Here is a 19,006-nt window from a genome sequence, read left to right as displayed (position 1 = left end):
CTTGATGATCCGGTGGGTCTCTTCCAACCTGGTGATTCTATGATTCTGTGATTCTATCCCAGGGGTCGAGCACCTCTCCCTGCTCACCACAACCCTGCAGACACAGGCACCTCAGTGGCCACGAGCACCGACGGCCCCTGTACAGCCCCCACTTCTTGCTTCTCAGGGACGGGCTTTACCCAGCAGCTCTGCTCATCCCCACGTGCGCGGGCAGCGATGGCAGCAAGGTGACACCAGCAGCCACACAGCTCTGCGTGCGGCTTGCGGGGAAATGCCACGTTTCCTTCTCCACGCTCCTGTGTCTGGCCAGAGCAGCAGCCCACCACCACCATCACAGCCTGGGCCTCTCTGGGCTCTTTATTTAGAATAAAAAATCATATACAAATACATACATATATATAATACACATATAAAAATGTGGGTAGGAGAGTGTACCGCCATATGCCCTGGCTTTAGTGGCCACATCTGTGTCCCAGGAGATGTCAGTGGCCAAGGAGCATTGGCTATTATCCGAACACGCTTCTGTGGCTTGGAGCACCCCCAGCCAAATTCCTCCTCGCTGCTGCATATTTCAGTTTCCTCAACCATACAAGGAGCATCGCGTGGCCAGGCTCTGTGGTGACTGGCACTTGTGGGCAGAGAAGCACCATAGGATGTCCCCACGGTGGTGGCACCTGGCCCTGGGCTCTAGGGCACCTGGATCTGCAGGTCCTCATCCTCGTCAGGGTCGCTGGTGCCATCCCCAGCGTCGTCGGGGCCGAAGCGGGTGCTGCGCATCTTGCCGAAAAGCGGGGTGCTCTGCTGCCGCCGCAGCCTGACCAGGGAGAGCTGCTAGGGTGGGGGGACACCAAAGCCGAGCCCGTCCCCCTGCACCACTCCAGCACAGCTGCACCTCACTGGAACCCCATTTCTGTGGGGTCCCACCAAGCTCTGGATGCAGGATCAGTTCCCCAGCCCAGGGCTGATCCTCCGGTGTTGGGCTGGGGAGCCCTGGATGATGTTTGACACAAGCAGATCCCCAGCTACAACTGTCTGAAGCTGGACATCAGCACGCTGGGCATCATGGACCCAGACGAGAGGGCAGAGCAGGGAGGAGACATCCCCCTAAAACAGAGCTCCCCCCGAAAAACCCAAGTTCCCATTCCCAGGAGTCTGTGGTAGTTTCAGCTTCTCACTCGCCCTCACATTAGAATTTCATCAATGAAAATTTATGAAGCAAATTTGAAATCAAAAAGCCCAGGACCCGCTTGGATCTGACCAGTTTGCTGTGTTTTACTGGAAAGCATGCATTATTTAAGAACAAGTGTACGGGGAGGCTGGAGCGGGGGAAGATGAAGCCTCCATTACTCCTCCATGATTTAATGGAGATGTCCCAATAAAATAAAGAAAGATTAGAAACACAACCTCCCCAGCGCCTCCCGGAGATGCAGCATCGATCTCTCCTGGCCATTTCAGCTCTTTACTGCTGGAGAGGCAAAGCAAGGCCAGAGAAAGTTTTTAAGGGCAATAAACCCCACCTCCTGCCTTCCCAAACCGGTGTGGGATGCTCAGAATCTGCCCTGGATACCAGCAGATGAAACCCCAAGCACTGCGAAACTGGACTGTACTGGTCTGTGGGCGTCCTTTCGCTGGTTTAACTGGGAGGCGAATGCCACATAGGTTGCAAAGGGGTGAAGGCTAGTCCAAAGATGGCTACAAACCCTTCCCAAGGATGTTGGAGGCACCTTGGCCATGTCTAGCCTGTGGTTCAACCAAGGGGATGCTGGCTGAGGGATGGTGGCAAGGAGAATATCATCCCACCCCTCAGTCCCTGCTGGTCCCCACTGTGATCCCCCCTGGTCCCCTGCTCACCGGGACTGCAGATGCTCCAGCTGCACCTGGAAGCTCTCACTCTGCTCTGTCTGCTCATCCAGTGACCGCTGCAGCTTCCGCGTCTGGTTGTGGGCCTCATCCAGCTGTGGGATGGGATGCGATGGGATGGGGCTGTTGGCAGCTGTGGAGGGAGCAGAGCTGCCCACTCTGACCACGTCCACCAGCACGAGCTCGCCCACCTCATCCTCAGCTTGGGCCAGCTCCTTCTTCAGCTCCTCCACCCGCAGGCGCAGCTTCTTCACCTCGCCCTCATGCTGCTCCACACGGCGGTTGGCATGGGCCAGCTCAGCCATCTTCTCCTGGTACTGCTTCTTCAGCTTGGTGTGGACGTGCTTGAGGTCAGCCAGTTCCTGCAGTGGACACAGGGTGGGGGTCTGAGTGGGTAAAAGCCACCTCCACTGCTGGGTGTCCCCTTTGTCCTCCCCAGGGACCTTTCCCACCACCCCACTTCATGATGGAGGAGCTGATAGAGCAAGGACAGAGTCACTACCACCTCCTAGATTAAGGGTGGAGGCAGAGTTTGGGCTTGAGGAGGTCCTGGAGGATGCTGAGCCACTGCTGAAGTGATAGGGTCACCCAGGGAGGGGGTGGCAGGGCCCAGGACCACCCCCATGGCACCTTGTTCTTCTCAAAGAGCTCGCCCTGGATGGTTTTGAGGTCAGTATCCAGGGCGCTGGCTGTCTGGCGCCGCTTGCGAGCCAGCACTTCCTCCAGGTCCTCAATCTGCGCCCGCAGCTTCTTGTTCTCACGCTCCAGGTTGAGCTTCTCCGTCTCCAGCCGCTCCCGCCGGCCCCACTCGGCTGCGTTCTCTGCCTGCAGCCGCTCCATCTGGGATGGGAACAAAGGGTGGCTGGGAGGCAGCAGGGTTCCCTCCTTGCTGCTCCCTTTGCCCCCCACGCTGGGGTTCAGCCTCACCTCTGCGCGCAGCTCAGCCAGCTTCTTGTCCATGCTGGAGCGAGCACCCAGTTCATCCTCCAGGTCCTCGGAGATGCGCCCCAGCTCATCCTGGTGGATCTCCTTCAGGATGTTGAGCTGTAGGGGAGGGTCACACAGTGCTCAAGGCAGGGAGTAAGCACCCACCCTGCACCCCCTAAGCCCTGCCTGCACCCACCCACCATCTGCAGATGGACCAACTGGCTCAACAGCACTAATTAAGACCCTTAATGAGCACCCTGGAGTTGGGGAGTGGTTGTAGATAACCATGTCTACCCACCAGGACATGCCACCTGCCTGGGGACAGGCCACCCCCTGGGGCACCCCTGGTCTGCAGGCACCTCGCTCACCTGCTTCATCACCTCCTGCTTGTTCTTGTTGAGCTCCTCATACTTGATCTTCCACTGGCTGAGCTCACCCTCCAGCTTCTCAATGTTCTTGCTCAGCGCCAGCTTGTCCCTGGAGAGAGGCAATGCCGGTGAGAGCCGGCAGGACCCCATGGGACATCCCATGCCAGAGGGGGCTGGGCTGGCACCCTGCAAGGATGACACCCGGAGCACTCACTCCCGCTCCTTGAGCAGTACTTTTTGAGACTCATCCAGCCTCAACTTCAGGGCGGTGACTTTGGTGGCATCCTCTTCCACAACGCTGACGTCTTCCCAGAGCAGGCGGCTCCGCTCCTGGCGGCTGAAGGAGGCCCGGGGGCCCCGCTGCTCCCAGCTCTCATCCTGCTTGCTCGTCAAGATGTTTTCCATCAGCTCCAGCTCCTGCAGCGCCATGGGTGGCCCAGCACAGGAGGCAGAGTCACCCAGGCATGAGGGGGCACCCCTGGCTTCTCACACCCTACAGCACCCAGCCTTCGCCCCATAACCAAGAGCATCCCCCAGTCAGACCCATCAGAAATTCCTCTCTTCGATCCCAAGGGACGATCTGAGGCTGATGAAGAGGGATCTGTCCTCCTGCGGGAGCTCCCATACAGCACCGGGCTCTGCTGCTGGCTCCCTACCTCACTGGAAACTTGGGATGAGAAAACACCAATTTATTACACTGACCTGTCTGTGACCACTATGTGGTCTGTGTTCTCCCAGGCTCCATAAGCGTACGGTAAATGAGCAGTAGGGCTTTTCTGAGGACAGGACTAGGGGGGAACCCACAGAGGATGCTCAGATTAGGCTCAGATTTGCCTCTCAGCAGCCATGCCATGGGGTGGACAGAACCGGCCCAGCGTGGCACCCTAAGCACTGACTGATGCCACAGAGCTGACGGCAGCAGAGAGGGCAGGAGCTGGGAGCATTCCTGGGGTGGCTCTGGTGTCCCTGCCTTCCTCCTCCTTTCAGCACAGACCTCTACCAGGAGCCCACCCTGGCATTCAACCCATCGCTGGGAGATGCCACGGTCCCCTGTAACAGCACACTGACTTTTGCCTAACACCTCCAAAGGGAAAGCACCAAGAAAGGGATGGTGCTAGTGCCAAGGTGATCTCAAAGCACAGGGCTGTGAGGATCCTGGCTCTTCCACGCTGCTGCAAGAGCAGTCTGGCCTCCAAGGCTGCTCTGAGAGGGGTACAATCCCACCACGTTGCTCCACGAGGGGGTTGACTCCCTGCCATGCTGCTCTGAGAAGCGTCTGCCTCGACGCTGCCCACCTCTGCAGGGCAGGAAAGGACCTCACGAGCACCCGTGGGCACCTGCCAGGGGTGAGGAGCATCCCACAGCCCCAACCAGACCCCCCCCCATCCTCACCTTGGCTTTTTGGGGTGCCTCAGCCCCCACATCCCGCACAGGCTCCCGCTCGGGGTCAGCCTCTCCCTCTGTCCCGTCGACGCTGGGTGGGCTGCTGGTGCTGGGTTGGCTGTGAAGCCGCGGCAGCGGGCGCTCCTCCGGCCGCTCACGGTCGCGGCGCAGCCCCGCCAGCTCCTTGGTGAGGGCTTCGAGGCGATGGCGCAGCTGCCGCACCTCCTCGCGGGCCCGGTTGCGCTCGGCGCGCACTTTACTCCATTTCTCCCGCCAGTTGGCCGTGCAGTCCGACCACCAGCGCATCGTCTTCTCCATCTGGGCCGCCCGTGCCCGCGCCTCCTCCAGCTCCCGCAGCCGCAGCTCCTCCCGCCCTTCCCAGTCTCCTTCCAGCAAGGCCGGAGGGGGACCGGGCGAGGGGGTCCCGCTGGGGGGAGACGGGGAGGGCTCGGGGCCCAGCAGAGCCAGCAGCGAGCCCCCCGGCAGCGGCGGGGAGCCGGCCAGGCGTGAGGCTCCGCTTTGGCTCATGGTGGGGCTCCTCTAGGGCATGGCCCACACCAGCAGGGGACCTGTGGGAGACACGAGGGGTCAAGGGGTGCCAGGGGCTGCAGGAGGTGGCTGGGGGGAAGCACTGGTTTTGGGGGAAGTGCACTGAGTGACGATGTTGCCGGCATGGAGGTCCTCGGCGAGGACTCTTCTTGATGTCCCTAGCCGGGTCCCTCATAATGACCTCACTGAGATCACAGAATCACTAGAATCATAGAATCACCTCATGTCAAGCCTGAACCTCCCCTGGCAGAGCTTGAGGCCATTCCCTCTCGTCCTGTCCCCTGTCACTGGGGAGAAGAGCCCAGCTCCCTCCTCTCCACAACCTCCTTTCAGGTAGTTGGAGAGAGCAATGAGGTCTCCCCTCAGCCTCCTCTTCTCCAGGCTAAACACCCCCAGCTCTCTCAGCCGTTCCTCATAAGGCCTGTTCTCCAGCCCCCTCACCAGCTTTGTTGCTCTTCTCTGGACTCGCTCCAGAGCCTCAACATCCTTCTTGTGGTGAGGGGCCCAGAACTGAACACAGGATTCAAGGAGCGGTCTCACCAGTGCCGAGTACCGAGGGAGAAGAACCTCCCTGGACCTGCTGGTCACGCCGTTTCTGATCCAAGCCAAGATGCCATTGGCCTTCTTGGCCACCTGGGCCACTGCTGGCTCATGTTCAGTCGCTGTCAACCAACACCCCCAGGTCCCTCTCCTCCAGGCAGTTTTCCAGCCAGACTTCTCCTAGTCTGTAGCTGCACAGGGTTGTTGTGCCCCAAGTGCAGGACCCGGCATTTGGCCTTGTTGAACCTCATCCCATTGGTCTCAGCCCAGCGGTCCAGCCTGTTCAGATCCCTTTGGAGCCTCCCTGCCCTCCAGCAGATCCATGCTTCCACCCAGCTCAGTGTCATCGGCAAACTTGCTAAGGGTGCACTCGATGCCTTCATCCAGGTCATTGATAAAGACATTGAACAGGGCTGGACCCAGCACCGAGCCCTGGGGACACCGCTTGTAACTGGAGATTCCCCAATATAGACACCAATTCAGTCCCCACTGGGGGCCCTGCCAAGGTCCTTGGTGATGGTCCCAGCAGGGTCCCCAGCAAAGACGCCGGCGAGGTTGCCAGCGAGGCACCAGCCTGGTCCCGGGCACCTCTGCCAGCGCATCAGAGGCACCGACGGCTACACATCACCCGGGTGACATCATCCACGAGGTCATCAGGATGACATTATTTGCCGGCCTCCGAGATGGTCCCTGGTGCTGTGGCAGGGAGACCTGGCTGCATTATGACAGCTTCAGCAAGGGTTAAAGTCTGGATCCAGCGCCAGAGAGGCAGGAACATCTCCAGAAAAAGAAACGGAGCTGCTGAACCTACGTGGCAGCAGGATGCGTGCAGGGGCAGCCGGATGCGTGCTCTCCAGTGATGCCGCAACAAAAGGCCGGCGCTGACCACCTACATCCCGGCCTGGACCTCACACCCCGGCTTGGCTGGGCGGGTAAACCGCTCCAGAAAACCCTAATGGGAGGCTGCTCCGCGCCCTAATGGGATAAGTACATAGTCTGGCAGCCGCCAGCCCGCAGCTTCCCGGCAGGTTTTTGGGATGGTGCAGCCCGAATCCACCGCCAAATTCGGCAGGGCTATGAGTGTCAGCGCTGGAGCGGAGAGAGCATCGCCCGATGGCAACTGTGAGCTTGGTAAGGAGGGGAGAATTCATTTCTCTGATGATATTCACTGAAATGGTGAAGTTTTAGTAAAACTCCTGAGGTGAGGCTTGGCCTGTGCTCTCCTGCTGCCCCGGGGAGGGAACCCTGGTCCTGTCAGGACCTGGCACCGGCAGAGCCACTGCTGCTGTACAACGACTGCGAGCACGTATGGACCACGGGCACCCCTGGGCACGCCTGTAGAGCATGCATGAAGCGTGTATGGACCATGGACACCCATGGGCACCCATGCAGAGCAGGCATGAAGGACGTATGGATCATGGGCCCCCACGCAGAGCATGCATAGAGCATATATATGGACCACGGGCACCCCTGGGCACCCACACAGAGCACGCGTGGAGCATGTATGGAACATGGATACCCATGGGCACCCACGTAGAGCATGCATGAAGGACGTATGGATCATGGGCACCCACGTAGAGCATGCATAGAGCATATATATGGACAATGGGCACCCCTGGGCACCCACGCAGAGCACGTGTGGAGCACGTATGGACCACGGACACTCGTGGGCACCCATGCAGAGCATGCATAGAGCATATATATGGACCACAGGCACCCCTGGGCATCCATGCAGAGCACGCATGGAGCACATATGAACCACGGACACTTGTGGGCACCCATGTAGAGCATGTATGAAGGACATATGGATCATGGGCCCCCATGCAGAGCATGCATAGAGCCCATACGGACAATGGGCACCCCTGGGAACCACACAGAGCACGCGTGGAGCATGTGTGGACCACGCACACTCGTGGGCACCCATGCAGAGAAGGCATGAAGGACGTATGGATCATGGGCCCCCACGCAGAGGATGCATAGAGCATATATATGGACCATGGGCACCCCTGGGCACCCACGCAGAGCACTCGTGGAGCACGTATGAACCACGGACACTCGTAGGCAGCCACAGAGAGCAGGCATGAAGGACGTATGGGTCAGGGGCCCCCACGCAGAGCACGCATAGAGTATATACGGCCCACGGGCACCCACCCCCGCCGAGCACGCGTGGAGCCCCCTCTCCGCCCGTCCCGCTCAGCAGGGGGCGGGACCTCCCGCCCTCCGCGCCTTCCTATTGGCCGCCGCCGCCATCACTCCGCCCTCCGCGCCTCCTCATTGGCTGCGGCCGCCATCACTCGGCCCCCCCGCGCCTCCCCATTGGCCGCCGCCGCCGCCGGTGCCGCCGCGCCCCGTCCCGCGGGAGCCGCCGCATTCCTGGGCTCCCGCGCCGGCCCGGCCCGCCCCGCACGGCCCCGGAGCGGCCGCCCCCGCCCCGCACGGCACCTCCTGGCCCGGCCCGGGACCGCCCGGCTCGGCCCGGCCCGGCGCGGCCTCTCCGCCCCCCCCCGGCTCAAGTTCCCCGCGAGTTCCCCGGGGCCGCGCCCGCCCCGTCCCGCTCTCTCACCGCTGCGGGCTCCGCGGAGCTGCGGGCCGGGGCGCTGCCGGCCGACTCTGCTCCTCCTCCTCCTCCCCGTTCCCCTCCTCCTCCTCCTCCTCCTCTTCCCCCCGCCGCTCCCGCCCCCCGCCCGCGCCCGGAGGGGCCGGTCCCGCTGCTGCCGCGGCGGCGGGTGCGGGTCCTGCCTCCCGGCGGGGCCTCCGGGGCTGCGGGGGCTCCTGTGTGCGTGCGGGCTGTGGCCGGGCCGGCCATGCACACGCGTGTTCGCCCCGGTGCCCCCGGCACGCGTGTGCGTGGAATCAGAGAACCCTAGAATCACCGGCTTGGAAAAGACCCACCGGATCATCGAGTCCAACCATTCCCATCAAACACTGAACCACCCGCCCCTCCCTCTCGTCCTGTCCCCTGTCACTTGGAAGAGGAGCCCAGCTCCCTCCTCTCCACAACCTCCTTTCAGGGACTTGGAGAGAGCAATGAGGTCTCCCCTCAGCCTCCTCTTCTCCAGGCTAAACACCCCCAGTTCCCTCAGTTGCTCCCTGTAAGACTCGTTCTCCAGCTTTGTTGCTCTTCTCTGTACTCTCTCCAGAGCCTCAACATCCTTCTTGTGGTGAGGGGCCCAGAACTGAACACAGGATTCGAGGAGCGGTCTCACCAGTGCCGAGTACAGAGGGAGAAGAACCTCCCTGGACCTGCTGGTCACACCGTGTCTGATCCAAGCCAAGATGCCATTGGCCTTCTTGGCCACCGGGGCCACTGCTGGCTCATGTTCAGTCGCTGTCAACAACACCCCCAGGTCCTTCTCCTCCAGAGAAGTTCTACGTGGGTGTTTGTTTGTTGGGGGAGCTGACTCAGGGATGTTTCTGCAGGCTTTCTTATGTGCCGGTGGGTTGCACACAAGGGTTTGTGCCAACGACTGCGTGTACAGCAATGCCTGTGCACAAATTTATTGCAAGTGCATGCACAGGCACACTAGGGCACAAATGTTTCACACTAAAACATGCAGGGTGAGCGGGTCCTGGATGGATACGCAGCACTACCCACCACACAAATCCCAGTGCAGGCTCATCCTGCTGCTCCGGACCAAGCAGCAAAGTCCCAAACCACCATTTCCCCTAGTATTATTCCCTTTGCTGGATGCTTTTCAGCTTCAAACTTGGGAAATATAAGTGACTAAGAGGATTTGTTTTCCATGGGACATGGAAATGATGCTATGGGGCGCCAACACCCTATTCTCCTCCCTCATCAAGCAAAGCAGGGAAAAATAAATCAAACTAAAGTAAAACTGCAAATGGCCATGCGCGTTCTCTCCAAGCCTAGTATTTTTCTGCTGGAAACAACACCAAAAAGCTGGAGGTGGGGATGCTTTGCTCTCCCATGCCCCTACCTCTGCATTTTGCGCCAGGGAAGCCAGTAAAGTGGTTTTGCAGGCGGTTTGGCCAGAGCTGCTGGTGCGTGCTGGTTGGGTTTTCAATCTACTCACAGGACTAAAACCAGGCTTTGAAAGCCAACAAAGTTTTTTCCATGTCTCTACTGTTTGCTTGAACGTGCACGGCTTGGTGACACCAGCAGGTTCAAGGATGCATTGCAGCATCCTGGGTGCTAGTTTTTGCCCTTGCAAAAATCAAACCTCCTTGGCCTGGAACAGGCTGCCCAGGGGGGTGGTTGAGTCACCTTACCTGGAGGTGCTTAAGGGACGGGTGGACGAGACGCCGAGGGACATGGGAGTGGTTGGACTCGATGATCCAATGGGTCTTTTCCAAACTGGTGGTTCTATGATTCTATGATTCTATGTCACCTAAGGACGTGGATAGTTCCCCACCTCTGTGGTCCATGGACCATTCTCCTGGCATCCTTTTCCTCAGGCTCTGGGTTTCCAGCCTGAGGAACAAGGTGCTTGGCCATGCTCAGCAGAGCTCCTTAAATCCACAAGGTGATTGACCTTGTCAAGCAATGGACTAATGTTATCTCTGATCTTCCTTTTGCTGTTAACATAGATTAAAAAGCCCCTTGTTGTCCTTCACAGTACTGGCCTGGAGAAGAGGAGGCTGAGGGGAGACCTCATTGCTCTCTACAGCTACCTGGAAGGAGGTTGTGGCGAGGAGGGAGCTGGGCTCTTCTCCCAAGTGGCAGGGGACAGGACGAGAGGGAATGGCCTCAAGCTCCACCAGGGGAGGTTCAAGCTTGACATCAAGAAAAAGGTTTTCACTGAAAGGGTCACTGGGCACTGGAACAGGCTGCCCAGGGAGGGGGTTGAGTCACGATCCCTGGAGGGGTTTAAGGGATGGGTGGACGAGGTGCTGAGGGGCATGGGTTAGTGATTGATAGGAATGGTTGGACTCGATGATCCAGTGGGTCCTTTCCAACCTAGTGATTCTATGATTCTATGAATGCTAGTAAAGCTTTGGCCACACAAATTTTCTCCCTACAGTGGTGGAGAGCATCTCCGTTGTTCTCCCGTGTCACCTGTCCTTGCTCCCAATGTCCATTTGCTTTCCTTTTCCACTCAAGTCCTAGCAGCAGATCCCTTGTCAGCCACACTAGCCCTCTGCACCCCTGAACTGTGTTGTCATGATGCTCCTGCCCCGGTGGCACCACTGCTGGGCTGCTCTGCATGGGAGAGCAGGGGTTGCTGGCGAGAGAAGCTTATTAGAAGCTTATTAATCAGACACGCCTGGGGAGTGGTTTTGCCAAATCGCAGCCATCTGCTTTGTCCTTGGGGTTTGTTGGTGCCGGGGATGCTTCCCCTGTGCTTGCCCCTCACTAGGTTGTGAAAAAGAGTAAGCAAAAGGAAATTTAAGAGCTCTCTTGATTTAATCTGCTCATCTGCATGCGAACACTTCCTTTTCTGCTGCCCCAACTGCTGTGTAGGCAGGGCCAGAGTGGCTGATCCCACCGTGGTGCTGCTGGTGCCGAGAGCTGTCCCGTGCCCAAGGTAGGGACTGAGGAGGGGATGCAGGGGGCCAGCGCGGCACTGGGGGCTCGCTGGGGTGCTGGGCTACTCTTCACCAAGGTGAAACCCAGGTGAAGTGACACCCGTGCCCAGCCGTTTCCAGAGGGAGCAGCAAGGGAACGATGCCCTCTCCGGGTTGGTGGCAGCGGGGATAGCGTTTGGCTTTGCTGGGCAGTGCCGGGCAGCAAGGGCAGGCGAGGCAAGCGACCACATCGGATGCCCTGGGTATCCGACGGTTGCATCAGTAAGAAGTAAAAGGGTTATTTATTGCAAGGCATCCTAAAGGGGAGGTGGTGGCTGTCCCTTGCCAGGGGCCAGCCTGCGCAGGCAGCCTGCACGGCGCTGCTGCTCCAGCCTCAGCTCCTCGAAGCATCAGTCCCACTGCTGCATCCACAGTGAGACAGTGCATGGGGATTGCACCCTGGCACCGCTGCGCTCACAGCCTCTCTCTCCAGCTGCTTTCGGCACCAGTGGCATTGCCATGGTGGGCATCGTTGCTTTGGGTGGCCCTGGGTGTGTTGCAATGGATGCAAATCTTGCTGCCAGCTGCCTTCCCCTCACCCTGTGTTGGGGACACTTCCTCCTCCCCAGCTCTGCGCTGGGACGCTGCCAGTGAGCCCCGGCACCGTGGTGGAACATGCTGGCAACCCTTCTGGTCTGCAGGCTGCTTGCCAGGCATTTGCAACCACAGCAATGGCAGCGAAGTCCAACTCCCAGCTGGGGTTGGGGGAAGGCAGAAGCTTGGCCTCTGTGGTTTTACAACCTTAATGGTAAAATGGATGCAAAGGACATCCTGCACCCTGGTTTCTATGGCAAACACCCTCCTGCTCACCCTGCACTTGCGTCCACTGCCAGCACAGCCTCTTGGTGCTTCTGGGCTGGGGCTTTGCCACCACAATCGCTTCGGTGGGGCTTGGGGACTGGAGGAGATGAAGCTGCTGGGGCCCCATCCTCATCCTGCAGGAATGGACTGAGGTCCTGGGGAATATCAGTAGGGGCTCGGTGTGTTTTACAGGAGGACCATGGCGACGACCACCCCACTGCTCATTGTCCCCATCCTCTGCCTCACTGCCTCCATCCTGTGGGTTCGAGGTAGGGACATCTCCCATCCTGGCGTTGGCTTGCACATTTTCATGGCTGTTCAGGGCTCCCCCCCTACCCTGGATGGGGTGAGATGGGGAGCAGGGTGGGGTGCTGTAAGATAAAGGCTCAGCTCTCAAAATGACTCCGTCAGGGCTGGAGGAGGCGCCGGAGGAGACGGAGAGTGATGCGGAAATCCTGGACGAGGAGTTGCAGCAGGGCTGCAGCCGTGCCCCCCAAGCCAGGGACAGGTGAGCATCTGCTCCTGCCCCACACCCTTCCAGACCTGGATGGGGTAGATGCTGCCGCCCTCTGCCCTAAACACCCTCCCCATGCAGGTTAAAACAGTTGGAAAATAACCTGGCCAGGCAGGAGAGATACAACTTCACAGGCAGCATGATTGAGACCTACGTGTTCAAGCTCACGACTGAACACTTCAGAGGGTTAAACCTCAGCAGCAAGACGGTTGGTCCCCTCTTCCCCCAGCTGCTGGGGCTATTCCCAGGGAAAACCTCCCAAGATGTGGCTGGGATAAGCCTGGGGGTTCTAAAGTTGGAGGGGAGTCTGCAGCCAAACCCCATCATTTCCATCCTGAAGCTCTTCTGATTTATGAAAAGGGAAGCCCTGGTCCCTACTTCCTTGTGGTGGGAAGGGAGAGGGAAACTGCAGTGTGGAGCGCCTGGGGCAACTTCCCCATCCCGGTGCAAGGGGTTCGGTGAGGCTCTGCGCCACATCCCCCAGCCACAGGTTGCTCTGCCAGGGGTCTGATCACCCTGGGCTGAGGTCCCTTCCTGCAGGGCGAGGCAGGTTTTGCAGGCAGGGAGCCTGCCTGCCTACTGGGAGCCCTAGCTCAGAACTTGGGAGCAGAGACCATCCAGAGGAGCCCACCGAGGTATGAAATCCCACTGGGAAAGCATCTTGGCGTGATTCCATCTTGCACTGTCCATGCCCCACACCGGGGCTGGCAGGACACGTGTGCCCACCCTTGGATGATAGATCCCCCACACCCCAGCCTTCCTGTGTGCTACATGCTGAGAGAGCTCTGATGTCAAGATAAGAGCAGCTGCGGTATCTGAGCATCTGCAAACACTGCAGCTGAGGTGGAGCTGCTGCCGGGGCTGGGGGATGCTTGGGGCCATGCTGGTAACTGGGATGGCTGTGCCAGGAGGGGAAGCCAGGGCAGCACCCTCACCCACACCCCCCGGGCAGCCAAACCCACCTCTCCACTTCCCACTGATGCAGGATATGGAGCCACGTGGCAGGAGGTTCAGGCATGCCATGAATTTCCCAGTGGAGCTCGTGGAGGGCATCCGGGCACGACAGGTGCAGCAGGAGCTTGTCTGCATCTACATCCACAGTCCCTGCATCTTCCAGGTGAACCACAGGTCCCCACATGGACCCCCCGAGCATCCTTGGCCAGCAATCACCTATGCCCCGCTGAGATGCTCGGGGTGGGTGGGATGTCCTGGGGACCCAGGACTCTCCTCACAGGTGCCCCAGCTCTTTGCAGGATGCCCACAACAGCTCAGTGCTCAACGACGACATCCTAGGAGCCTTCCTGCTGAGTGGGCACGTGGCCGGGCTCAGCCGCCCTGTGGAAATCAAGTTCTGGCATGACATGGAGCTGGTGAGCAGGGCTCCACTGTGGGCACAAGCTGGGGGTCCCCAGCACCAGAGTTTCCCTTGGAGTTGGGGAAAAAGAAAGTGTACCCTGGTTGCATCGGGACCAGAAGGTTTCTGAGGTCCCCAGAAAGCAGAGGGTCCCCAGGTGTCCCCCTCTGTCCTCTTTCCACCAGGATGCCTCCAATGCCACCTGCGTCTTCTGGCAGCCTGGAGACGGTAAGTGTGGCTGCAGCCAGGACAGGAGCAATGCCAGCTTGGTGCCACCACAAAGGCATCACCTGACTATCTCCTGGGCAGCCCTGGCAGGGCTTGATGTCCCCTTGATGTCCCCATCCCCTATCCCACCCTCTGACAGCAACTCTCCGGCAGGCACAAACAGCACAGGCAGCTGGAGCAGGGAGGGCTGCGAGACCATGTACGGGGAGGGCATCATTATCTGCTACTGCAACCACCTCACCTACTTCGCCGTCCTGCTGGTACACAGTCCTCCTTCCTCCTTCCCTATTCTTCCTTTCTCCTGACCTCTTCCACCTTCCTTTCTTCTTTCTTCTTCCCTTCTTCTTCCTACTCCCATGCTTCTTCCTCCTTCCCTCCTTTCTGTGTCCTTCCCTCCTTCCTTCTTCCCTCCTCCCCTCTTCCTCCTTCTCTTGTTCCCTCCTTGCCTCTTCCTCCTTCCCTATCTCCCTCCTTTCCAATCCCTTCTTCTTTCTTTCCTCCTTCCCTCCCTCTTTCTTTCTCCGATTCCCTTCCCTCCATCCTTCTCCCACCTCCTTGGAGGTGTGGGTCTGGGTGGGTGTATGGGGTGTCCTGCAGAAGAGGGGACCAAGGGGTTGGTTTTGCAAGGCCCCCTCTCATTGCCAGCAGGCGGGTGCTGCTGTGGGTGCTGCCCTGGCTCACGCCCTCCCTCTCCTCTCTGGCAGATCCCAGCAGGTGCCCTGAGCCCAGCTCAGCTGGCATCACTCACCCACATCAGCACCGTTGGCTGCTCCCTCTCAGCTGTTGCCATCCTCTGCACCCTCCTGCTCGGCTGCTTCTTCAGGTAGAGCTGTGCCGTGCCAGGCGTGCCTTGTGCTGTGCCGCATCGTGCCATCCAGCAGGCACCCACCAGCACACCCTGCCCTCCCCACTCTTGTAGGCGGTGGCTGAAGGACAACACGACCAGGATCCACATGCACCTCCTGGCCGCGCTGCTCCTGCTCAACTGCACCTTCCTGCTGAGCACACCGCTGGCCGCTGGCTCCGAGGGGCTCTGCCAGGCCACCGCTGCCCTGCTGCACGCGGGTCTCCTCTGTGCCCTGGCGTGGATGGCTGCTGAAGCTTTCCACCTCCTCCTCCTTCTCGTCAAGGTCTACAATATCTACATCCAACACTACCTCCTCAAGCTCTGCCTCTTCGCTTGGGGTGAGTAGGCAGCCCCCCAGCCCTGCTGCTGGTGGCAAGGCTGCCCTGGCACAGCCCCACACAGCCTCCCCCTGGCTCCACAGGTCTGCCCATGCTGGCCGTGGCGGCTGTTTTTGTCTTCAAGAGGGATACGTATGGGTACCACAACATCAGCTCCTCGGAAGGCTACAGGAACATGACTATGTGAGTGAAGGGGGCTGCCAGCCCCACAGACCCTGGGCACAGCGTGCACCCTGGGCGTCCCGAGCACCCGTGCGCCTCGGGCACACCAAGCTCTCTGGACATGTCAGGCACCTCATGCAGCTCTGGCACCCCAGGGGCGCAGGGCTGGGGGAAGCAGGAGCCAGCTGTAGCTCTACCAGGTGTCATTTTTTGGTGAGCCCAGCTCTGCCGGCTGCCCAAACCCGCTGCGATGCCCCTCCTGCGTGTGGCTCCCTCCCAGGGGTGGCCCTTGTCCTCAAGAGAGTCCCCCCCACCAGGTGCTGGCTCACCAGCCAGCCGGCCCATTACGCCACCCTCTGCTGTGCTGGCCTCATCCTGCTCTTCAACACGCTGGTGCTGGGGAGAGTGCTGATCATCCTGTGGAAGATCCAGCGGCAGAAGGAGCAGGCAAGAAAGGACTGGGTGACAGTGCTGGTGCTCACCTGCCTGCTCGGCACCACCTGGGGCCTGGCCTTCTTCAGCTTTGGGGTCTTGCTTGTGCCCCAGCTCTACCTCTTCACCATCCTCAACTCCCTGCAAGGTTTGTGGGAAGCACTGGGGTGGGGACAGAGGGGTTTTTTTGGCATCCCGTGGTTTGGGAGCAGCAGGGTCCTCGTCACCTCCTCGGAGGAACTTGGTGCACCCGTGGCAGTGACAGTGTTGCCACCAACCCGCAGGTCTCTTCATCTGCATCTGGTACATCACCCTGCACCGCCAGAGCAAGCTGGGCTCTATCAACAACACCTCCAGATGAAGCGCCCCGATGCCAGGGTGAGGTGCTGTGAGGGGAGCTCGGGGGCTGCTCCCTGTGGACGCGGCAGGGTGGCATCCTCTGGGCTCGACAGCCGACGCTGCTGCGGATTTCTTCACGGGAAGCGTTTGGGCTGCAAAGCTGGATTTCTGGGTGGTGGGAGCTGCCTGCTACAGGGGGGCTGCAGCTTGGGGTCCCATGGGGACCGTGCTCCCCTGAGGCTCCCACAGCCCCTCCATTGGTAACCAACACCGACTGCTTCAGCTGAAGGCAGACACTTTTCTTTAGAAGCGCCGTTTAACTGTCGATGTGAGTGTCCCCCGCTGCCAGAGGAGCTGGCACCCTGTCGCTGCCACCCCACGGCAGCAGAGCCAGCAGCCACGCTCTGCCCTGTCGTTAGGGAAGGTCCCACTAGATGGCACGAGGATTTCACAGATGGTCCCAGCTCTGGACTGTGCACATGGCTGGGCTGCTCAGCGGTGGCGGCAGCCTCTGGTGGCGTTGTTAGCCAGGAACTGGTTCTGGTTAGCACTGCCAGTTAGTGGTGCCGATCAGCAGTGCCAGTTCACGGTACAGAAGAGCCCTTTGACATCTGGGATGGGACAGCACAGAATCACAGAATCATGGAATCACTAGGTTGGAAAAGACCTACCGGATCATCCAGTCCAACCATTCCTATCAATCACTAAACCATGGCCCTCAGCGCCTCATCCACCCGTCCCTTAAACCCCTCCAGGGAAGGTGACTCAACCTCCTCTCTGGGCAGCCTCTGCCAGTGCCCAATGACCCTTTCCATGAAAACCTTTTTCCTGATGTCCAGCCTGAACCTCCCCTGGCGGAGCTTGAGGCCATTCCCTCTCATCCTGTCCCCTGTCACTTGGGAGAAGAGCCCAGCTCCCTCCTCTCCACAACCTCCTTTCAGGTAGTTGTAGAGAGCAATGAGGTCTCCCCTCAGCCTCCTCTTCTCCAGGCTAAACACCCCCAGCTCTCTCAGCCGTTCCTCATCAGGCCTGTTCTCCAGCCCCCTCACCAGCTTTGTTGCTCTTCTCTGGACTCGCTCCAGAGCCTCAACATCCTTCTTGTGGTGAGGGGCCCAAAAGTGAACCGTGAAAAGCAGGAACCAGCCATAGCTCTGCCGGGTATCACTTTTTGGTGAGCCCAGCTCTGCTGGCTGCCCAAACCGAGCCCCCTCGGGGAGCCGCCACCGTGCATCTCATGAGAGACAGGCAGGAGCAAGTGCTCTTTGGCCACATCCTCCCAACCCATTTGGTGCTGGCACGGCTGCGGACTGTTGAGCGTGGCTGAAAGGCTGTGGCACCCTCTGGCCCCAAGTTTTCACCCACAACAGCCCCCACCCAAAGCCCTCCTGCTTGCCCCAAAGCCAGCGTGAGGATGGAGCCCTGGGTTGTTTGGCAAATGGGTGAGCAGGGCTTGGCTTGGCATCAGGTGGGTGTGCTGGGGTGGAGGAGAGGGTGGGAAGTAAGTGAAATGGTAAATCAACTTTCCTCTGGCTCTCACTTAAAAAGGCAGACCCCAAGCAGAGCTCTTCAACATGGCCAAGCACATTATTGGGGTTTAAGCAGTCCATCTCGTGGGAAATAAATAGTGAGGACAAATTGCAGGGATTAAAATTATTGCTTAGAGGTGGTGATTCAGCCTTGAGCCTCTGGTACATCTCTGTCCACCAGGCTTAACCCAGAGCTGCACCCAGAGTTTTGCCTTTCCTAGTGCCTGAGATTTTGGAGCTGGGAATCCCCCTCTCCCTGCTGGGATGCAGAGCAGCATCACAGAACTATGATGCCGGCATGACCGCAAATCCACCTCTGGTGGCAATGGGTTCCCCATGCTCATATCCTGCGGGATGCGCCAGCAAGGTACCATTTGCTGGTGGTGCTGCCTCTTTCTGATCTGGTGGCAGGGGACCAGGCATCACTAAGCAGCATCTTGGGGTGACTCGCTGCCTGTCTCTGCCTTGCCGTGCCGCTCTGCTGAGCAGTGCTTCCCTTTCTGGCTGCTTCCCAGCGCCTTGCTCTGGGCAGCGAAGGAAGCCGCTGGCTCTTGTTCTTTGTTCTGTGCACAAAGGGCAGCCAGCGCCGCCGAGTTTCCATCCCTCCTGGCACCACGGTGCCCCCGGCTTGCGAGTGCTCTCCCGCCGCACGCCGATGAGCTGTGCATGTCTCACTGCTCTGGCGGCTGACTTCAGCTCTTAAATAAGTAGCTTGGGGGTTTGGTGAGGTGCCAAGTACCCAGCTTGTCCCCCCATGAGCCCCACTGTGGGAGAGTCACACCCCAGCTGCGGCGGCTCCATCCTCCCCCGTTGCTCTTGGGAGATGCTTTCTGTGCCCCTTCCACCCCTTCTCAAGATTTCGGGGCTTGCAGTGAGTCATGCGTACGCACCGACGCCTGTGCTGAATACACCTTGTTCCTGTATCCGGTGGTTGGGGCTCCTTGGAAAACAATCGCTTGGTTGGTTGTCTCCCAGGAGCAGGAACACGGCTTCCGCAGGGCATGGTGGTCCCCGGGGAGCTGAACCTGTTGTTGGGGACCAGTGGCACATGGTGGTCTCTTGGGAGCTGAGCCTGTTGCTGGTGACCAGGGGCAGAAAAGGCACGTTTCCCACTCTGCCACACTGGCAGCAGGGACAAAACACCCCTCAAGGTCTCCTGGGAGCGTAGAGTGGGATCCCACCTGCCATCAACCCCCATGCCCCCAGCCCTGGGGCACCAGGGGCAAGAGAATGGGGAGCTGGCCCATCTCACCTCACCAAGGAAAAATAATCCTATTTACCTTTCCCAGCACCTTATCGGGTAGGAGGCTGG

The 19,006-nt window shown here is 59.5% G+C and overlaps 2 protein-coding genes across 3 annotated transcripts; one reads left to right on the top strand and one right to left on the bottom strand.

Annotated features, from left to right (window-relative positions):
• Positions 1-338: 338 nt before the first annotated feature.
• Positions 339-8,214, bottom strand: CCDC102A (coiled-coil domain containing 102A). 2 transcript variants are annotated; one of them, XM_069868463.1, is made up of 9 exons: positions 8,191-8,214; positions 4,548-5,107; positions 3,370-3,572; positions 3,156-3,264; positions 2,788-2,904; positions 2,491-2,700; positions 2,052-2,222; positions 1,852-1,955; positions 339-814 (listed from the first exon to the last, which is right to left on the bottom strand). In XM_069868463.1, the coding sequence occupies exons 2-9, from the start codon at positions 5,064-5,066 to the stop codon at positions 688-690; spliced, it is 1,560 nt and encodes a 519-aa protein (XP_069724564.1). In that variant the 5' UTR covers positions 5,067-5,107; positions 8,191-8,214; the 3' UTR covers positions 339-687. The 2 variants fall into 2 exon arrangements, with proteins under 2 accessions (XP_069724564.1, XP_069724563.1); XM_069868462.1 differs by lacking the exon at positions 339-814 and adding an exon at positions 913-1,465.
• A 3,939-nt stretch (positions 8,215-12,153) lies between these two features.
• ADGRG5 (adhesion G protein-coupled receptor G5) lies at positions 12,154-16,322 on the top strand. Its single transcript, XM_069868806.1, has 12 exons — positions 12,154-12,223; positions 12,366-12,462; positions 12,550-12,676; positions 13,454-13,585; positions 13,722-13,838; positions 14,008-14,050; positions 14,204-14,310; positions 14,755-14,873; positions 14,970-15,235; positions 15,319-15,418; positions 15,715-15,977; positions 16,114-16,322. Exons 1-12 carry the CDS (start codon positions 12,154-12,156, stop codon positions 16,188-16,190), a joined length of 1,518 nt encoding a protein of 505 aa, XP_069724907.1. The 3' UTR covers positions 16,191-16,322.
• The last annotated feature ends 2,684 nt before the right edge of the window (positions 16,323-19,006 follow it).

The sequence above is a fragment of the Phaenicophaeus curvirostris genome, chromosome 14 (assembly GCF_032191515.1).
Source record: "Phaenicophaeus curvirostris isolate KB17595 chromosome 14, BPBGC_Pcur_1.0, whole genome shotgun sequence".
Lineage (NCBI taxonomy): Eukaryota > Metazoa > Chordata > Aves > Cuculiformes > Cuculidae > Phaenicophaeus > Phaenicophaeus curvirostris.
Note: the sequence above shows the minus strand (reverse complement) of the source record. Positions and strands in the feature narration are given on the sequence as shown.

What these genes read in the sequence shown, in the direction of transcription:
- CCDC102A (XM_069868462.1), bottom strand. Translation starts at nt 5,066, where the DNA reads ATGAGCCAAAGCGGAGCCTCACGCCTGGCCGGCTCCCCGCCGCTGCCG. An exon ending in AGGCACCCCAAAAAGCCAAG is followed by an intron (nt 3,573 to 4,547) that starts GTGAGGATGGGG and finishes ATGGCGCTGCAG; the next exon opens with GAGCTGGAGCTGATGGAAAA. An exon ending in CTGGAGCATCTGCAGTCCCG is followed by an intron (nt 1,466 to 1,851) that starts GTGAGCAGGGGA and finishes TTGCCTCTCCAG; the next exon opens with CAGTAAAGAGCTGAAATGGC.
- ADGRG5 (XM_069868806.1), top strand. Translation starts at nt 12,154, where the DNA reads ATGGCGACGACCACCCCACTGCTCATTGTCCCCATCCTCTGCCTCACT. An exon ending in GCCCCCCAAGCCAGGGACAG is followed by an intron (nt 12,463 to 12,549) that starts GTGAGCATCTGC and finishes CTCCCCATGCAG; the next exon opens with GTTAAAACAGTTGGAAAATA. An exon ending in CTGCTCGGCTGCTTCTTCAG is followed by an intron (nt 14,874 to 14,969) that starts GTAGAGCTGTGC and finishes CCACTCTTGTAG; the next exon opens with GCGGTGGCTGAAGGACAACA.